Here is a 6,109-nt window from a genome sequence, read left to right on the forward strand (position 1 = left end):
CTCATTCACGATCCGGCCGCTGTGGAGTCCCCCGCCGGCTCCTCAGCTGTACAAAGTTGGTGCCGTCGTGAACAAACCCAGAGGCAGTGAAGACCCCGCTCCCACATACCTCAGTCTTCAGAGAGGCAAGGGACTTTGGAGCCCCAGGTTTCACACTTTTATGGGCTCAATGGCTGCAGCACAGCTGGAAATGCTGTTAAGGAAAAAGATGGTAAACAGGAGCCATAATCCAATGCTGAGAGACAGAAGCCATCAGACCCCATGTTTTATCTCCTTCGTGCCGGTAGACAAGTGTTTCTGTCACATCGCCTCAACTCACGTTTTACCCACCCAGTGTTTCAGCTGCAGAGCAAAGCAGAGCCTGAAGCAGGACCAGTACATGGGCTGAGCCTCACGCATGAAGGCAACGCAGGTACATTCTGCAGCCAAAGGTGTGGAGGGGCTAGCTGGGGTTCACATCTCATCCTGTCTCCACAATCTGATCACCACAGGGCTCTAATTTTCCATCAGGACAAAGAAACATTTCGCCTCAATGCAGGAGATACCTTGGGATTGAGGAGGCAACAGCCACGGGACAAAGCCATTGAGTTTAAGCATTTCACTACACTTTAGAGGGGGAAAGATTTTCGATGAGGTTAAGTCTGAGGGGTGACCTTCTCCATGGACTCAAGCTCAAGCGCAGTTCTGTCTGAGGCACTGACACAGCTTGGCAGCCCCTTCCAACACCCTTGGGTTTATCCGCACGTCAGGCTGAAGAAAAGCCAACACTGTGCTAAGGTGGCTGTGTCACTACCAGGCCTTAGTGGGCCTGTAAGTCCAGCTGGGACATCCAGCTGTGCCCCACGTGCCTTTGAGGGATACGGGAGGGCCTGTGGGGGGGATCAGTACACCTGGGGATGTGCTGGAGGAGCCCCTCTGCTTTCTTCCGTTCATGACCACTAACCACAGCCTAACCCAAATTTTTCCACAGCTTTGAAGCCTGGGGGCACGTCGACAATATACTTTCCATAAGATAAAGGGGCAGGAAACAAGGACATGAAAAGGGTGGATGACAATTGCGTTTCCATGATCACTTGTTTCCTGCTTCCCTGTGAAACTGGGGCAGAGAAAAAACGCCTGCTGGGCAGAAAGGGAGGGAGGAGGGTAAAAACAGGGACAGAGTGCCTGAGAGGGAGCTTGGGTGTCAGAAGAACCTCTGTATTTGCCACCAACAGGGAAAAGACTGCAGTATTAGAAAGGGTTTTATTGTCAGAAAGGATTACAGTAACTGTAATGAGGCAGCAGATGCCTCTGTGGGACAGCAGACCCCTCCATAGGACAGTCTGTGGGGAAGAATCTTGAGCGCTGCTTCCTCCATCAAGGAAGTGGGTAAGGGTCTGATGAGGAACAGCACTTCCCAGTGCCAGGCTGTGGCATCAGAGCTCAAGAGCGGTTCAAGACCTGGAAGGAGAAAAGGCAACGTGAACGACGTTTCTGCAAAGGAAGAGGAAATACCTCACAAGCTCCATTGATCTTGTGGCCCCTTGCGACAATAATAACAAGGCATGTCCTCCACTTTCCAGCACCAAACTCTCCTTGTCCCAAACTCCCTCCTCTCACCTGCTGAGAAACTCAACGCTTGGACACCAGCCACACCACGGCCTCCAGATAGGACAACCCTCACAAACGGAGCCCAGGAGTTCCAGCTCCTAAAACCCCTCTTGCAAAGAATGGGGTATTTCTCTCATAAGAGAGAAATGCGGGTAGGTTTCTGTAACGCTCCTCATTAAACTGCCTTTTAAACAATATAAGCCAAAAGCACAGGCACAAAACCAGACAGCTGTAAATCTTAACCTTGTATCAACCTAGAAGACAACAGCTTAACTGTACTTGTCCAAGACGAAGATGGGAGTTAGGACTCCTGGATTCACTATCTTCCAAGTTCCCTCCCAACTCTAAAAAGTACTGAAGCCGTGTGAGCTGTGGTCTCCCCTTAGTGACTCCAGGGATCAGTACCTCACAGTCTCTTCTAGAAGCTCAGCCAACAAAATTGATGACCACAAGATGGAGGATGGTGTTGGCAAAGAGGAAATCGGCAAATGCCCGCTCTGGTGAAATGCCTTGGAACTCGCCTTTGTTTTGGGGGTTGATCTGGATCCGGAGGCAAACTGCATGGCACAGAAAGAATGAGAGATCAGGGATCACAAAAGGAAGTCATGGTGGGAAGCACAGACTACCCAGGGCCGCCCACCCCAGTCTGGGTCACGGTTCCAGCAGGGTACCACAAGAAAAGGTAACTGTCTTTGTTGTAAGACAAGCAGGATGCTGTCAGGGGACTTGCACAGGGCTTTTATACAATCAGCTCCCCCATTGCACTACACTATCAGGGATGGCCAAGCGAGGCCTGGCGGGAACAGGCTTATAACAGGATGGGACTCGCACAGAAATGGGAATATTTCTATGTCCTCTACTGGGTGTGTTGGGGAGGGCTGCACAGGAACAAGGTGTGTTTGGGGGGTATTATAGGAGAGCAACACCCTGAAGCAGTAGTTGCTAGAGTTTGGGATGGTTGCTAAAGAAAGACACCAATACAAGATGGTAAAAAGCAGGGCTCCTTGCTGTCAGGGAGAAACAAGGGCACCCTGGGGCTGATGAGGAGCTCTGTCCTGCACAGGGCCAGGACCCCTGCAGGCCCACAGCTGCTGTGGAGCACCCTGCTGTGGGGCAGGAGCCTGGGAGTTTCTGGGAGCAGAAGCGGGTGTTACGGGGGAAGGCGGGGGGTGTTGAAGGTTGCTGCGGGGACGCCCTGGCTGCCGGGGTAGGTTTGAGGGCTGCTGTGGGTGACTCCCTCGGGATGCTGGAGAACGCCTGCGGCTGCAAGGGGAATCCTGCGATTACTACAGGAGATCTGGCTATTTCTAGGTCAACTTTCCCGTGGGGCCTCCGGGCGCTGCTGCGGTCCCACGGTCGCTGGAGGGGGATGGGGGTGGGGGAGCGGGGCTCAGGCTTTGCCTACGGAGAGTGGGCGGTTGCGAAGGGGAGGCCAGGGAGACCCGCGGGGGGCCGGGGCGGGCGCGGCGGGGCACTGACCGCCCAGGATGAAGCTGCCGACGGCGGAGATGAAGCCGCTGAGGAAGGAGTTGAAGGGGAAGGTGCCGACGCCGAGGCAGTAGCCGAACTGGAGAGCCCCGGTGAGCAGCACGTAGAGCAGGTAGGCGTCCAGCACCTTGAGGCGGCTCGGCGTGCCGCTGCCGTACTCCGCCAGGAAGCGCCGCACCACCGAGCCCACCGAGCCCGCCGCCCCCGCGCCGGAGCCCGCCGCGCCCGACATGGTCCCGCCGGCCAGGCTGAGGTGGCCGGAACCAGCCCGGGCAACGGCTTCCGGGGTACGGCGGGCCCGCGCAAGCGCGCGCCCAGCTCGCCGCGGGGTCAGTGGGAGCTGCGCCGGCGCGCGCCTCTTGCGCGCGACAGGGCGGAACTGGAAGGCGCGGGCGGCCCCTGTACGCATGCGCTTGCGGCGTCTCGCGGAGGGGGAGAGGCGGGACCGCGTTCTCTGCTGGCGCATGCGCTGAAGGCTTTGTCGAGTCTGAGACCCCCAAGATTTCCAAGAGACAATGAGAGCCAAGCCACGGCTGTTGCTAGGCAGATTAGAGAGGGGCTGCTTTCAAGAGCCAATGAGAGCCAAGTGACGGCTTGTTGCTAGGCAGATTAAAGAGGGGCTGCTTTCAAGAGCCAGTGAGAGCCAAGCGACGGCTGTTGCTAGGCGGATTAGAGAGGGGCTGCTTTCAAGAGCCAGTGAGAGCCAAGCGACGGCTTGTTGCTAGGCAGATTAGAGAGGGGCTGCTTTCAAGAGCCAATGAGAGCCAAGCGACGGCTTGTTGCTAGGCAGATTAGAGAGGGGCTGCTTTCAAGAGCCAATGAGAGCCAAGCGACGGCTTGTTGCTAGGCGGATTAAAGAGGAGCTGCTTTCAAAAGCCAATGAGAGCCAAGCGATGGCTTGTTGCTAGGCTGATTAGAGAGGGGCTGCTTTCAGGAGCCAGTGAGAGCCAAGCGACAGCTTGTTGCTAGGCAGATTAGAGAGGGGCTGCTTTCAAGAGCCAATGAGAGCCAAGCGATGGCTTGTTGCTAGGCTGATTAGAGAGGGGCTGCTTTCAGGAGCCAGTGAGAGCCAAGCGACGGCCGTTCTAGGCGGGTTAGCAGCCGCCTCTCAGTAGCTCCTAGCCCCCGGGTGTGTGTGGCCCTGCGCCGGCCTGCCCGAAAAGGGCTTGTTTCGGGAAAACCAGCACTCCTGGGACTGGAGGATCCTGCTGGGAGATGCTCTGGCCTGAGGTGGCCTCCGCTGAGAGGGAGGGGGGAGGCTCAGGGTAGGTGGGTGTTTACAGACTGACTGTGTTCTGCCTTTTGTGGGCCCCTTCTCGGAGCTGGGGAAAGGCAAACCGTTGTTTTCTTTGCTTTTGGTTAAAAACTCTTACGATGGTGAGTCTGAAGCGAGAGCAAAATGGCTGCGCTTCTTTTAGGTTTTGGGTGTGTGCGTGTGGAGAGAGACCAAAAGGAGAACTTTTCTGCCCAAGTCTTCCTTCGGTTTAAACCATTCCAGCCTTCCCGCCTGGCCCAGCCGAGGGGCGCTCTGGCTGTGGACAGCTGATACTCCCGAACAGGCTCTGAAATGAAGGTGTTTTCCTGTCCCTTCCCTCGGACAGAAGTGATATTTTGTGTCCCTTGAACTACATCATGGCATCAGTCCTGCAGCATGAATTTTTGGAGGCCTGGTCCCTTCTAACTCGTGAGCTTGCTCCCCATGAATGTCTTCTCCTTACCTGCGCTTGGGGTAGGGATAGAACTACCCCCAAGAAACAAGACGTGGTTTTGGGGCAGGGAATGCACCCGTCCGGGCGTTGGGCAGCAGCAGTAGTGTGTTCGCATTCCTTCTTGGGTTTCTGCTTGCGCTGGGTGTTTCCCCTTTGAAGTCCGTGTCTGTAAGTGGTAGGGCTGATGCTTACAGGTGCCTCTGATCCTGCCTCCAGTGCCTCCTGAAGGAGCCTCGTCCTGTAGAAGACACCTTTTACGTTTCTGAGCTCAGTTTCTGTGGCTAGGAGATGGGATTAACAGCATGATTTCGCTAGGACACAGTCTGCGAGGTTATCTGTCTTCCGGTATCCTGATGTGTTAGTCTCACTGGTCATGGAGGGAATTGGGACCAGAGCATGCATATTGCCCCAGGGTTTCACTGCAATGCCTGTAAGGGGACTGGGACCTTTTTCCCTTGGTCATTGCCCATTTTTGTGGCATCTCTGTGAATAATCATTTGCCTGTGTCCCCTCTCCTGTCCAGCGCAGGAGCACAGGCACGTGTGGGAATGGGATCCACAGCCATGTCCCCTGTTTCTTCCCCAAAATATTGTCCCAGAGCTGGATTCCTTTAACCCAGTGTGCAAGAAGCTGATATACACACAGAGGCGAGATGCTTGTTTATTTCATTTCTGCACAGAGATGGGTGCTAGGTGGTTCATCCACAAAGCTAGCACAACCCAGTTAGCACACGGTAAAGCATTTACACGTTGTGAGCAACAGTTAAGCAACAGTTATCATTACTTTCCTACAGTTATGCTTAATCTAATTTAGGATTTAGGATTAATCTTAATCTCCTAAATCTCCTACAGTTATGCTTAATCATCCTCATTCGTGTTGGTTCTTGCTGTGTTTTGTCTCTACTTAAAGTCAGACCATCCTCTCTTTTTACTACACATGCTCCGTGAGGAGGGGGCTTTTGTTAGCAGGGGGGGTCTCCCTACCAGAGGGTGGGGTTTTTAATGTGTTAATTAGGATAGTTCACTCATAGTCCAAGTGCATTCTTCCTTGGCCTTTGTTGCAGATGGAAATAGTTAACAGTTCTGTTCCCTTGAGCTTACTTTGGTATTCCCTTATTTTGGGTAATTTATGGTATCTTCCTGTTCTTTCCCAGGGCCACAACTTGCTATTTGCAGTGGTTAATGGTACCCTTTACTTCTAGTATTTCTCCAACACAAATGCTAGCAACTGCTGCTCTTCCAAAGGTCCTCTGCATATTCACATCTACAGAGAACCATCAGAAACTGCAGGGTTTCCTCTTCACCTTACGAAACCCACACAGC

General features: G+C 54.0%; 1 protein-coding gene across 1 annotated transcript; it reads right to left on the reverse strand.

Annotated features, from left to right (window-relative positions):
- Positions 1-1,223: 1,223 nt before the first annotated feature.
- DAD1 (defender against cell death 1) lies at positions 1,224-3,424 on the reverse strand. Its single transcript, XM_063354425.1, has 3 exons — positions 3,070-3,424; positions 1,996-2,147; positions 1,224-1,440 (listed from the first exon to the last, which is right to left on the reverse strand). Exons 1-2 carry the CDS (start codon positions 3,308-3,310, stop codon positions 2,017-2,019), a joined length of 372 nt encoding a protein of 123 aa, XP_063210495.1. The 5' UTR covers positions 3,311-3,424; the 3' UTR covers positions 1,224-1,440; positions 1,996-2,016.
- Between the last annotated feature and the right edge of the window lie 2,685 nt (positions 3,425-6,109).

Source organism: Chroicocephalus ridibundus, chromosome 17 (genome assembly GCF_963924245.1).
Source record: "Chroicocephalus ridibundus chromosome 17, bChrRid1.1, whole genome shotgun sequence".
Lineage (NCBI taxonomy): Eukaryota > Metazoa > Chordata > Aves > Charadriiformes > Laridae > Chroicocephalus > Chroicocephalus ridibundus.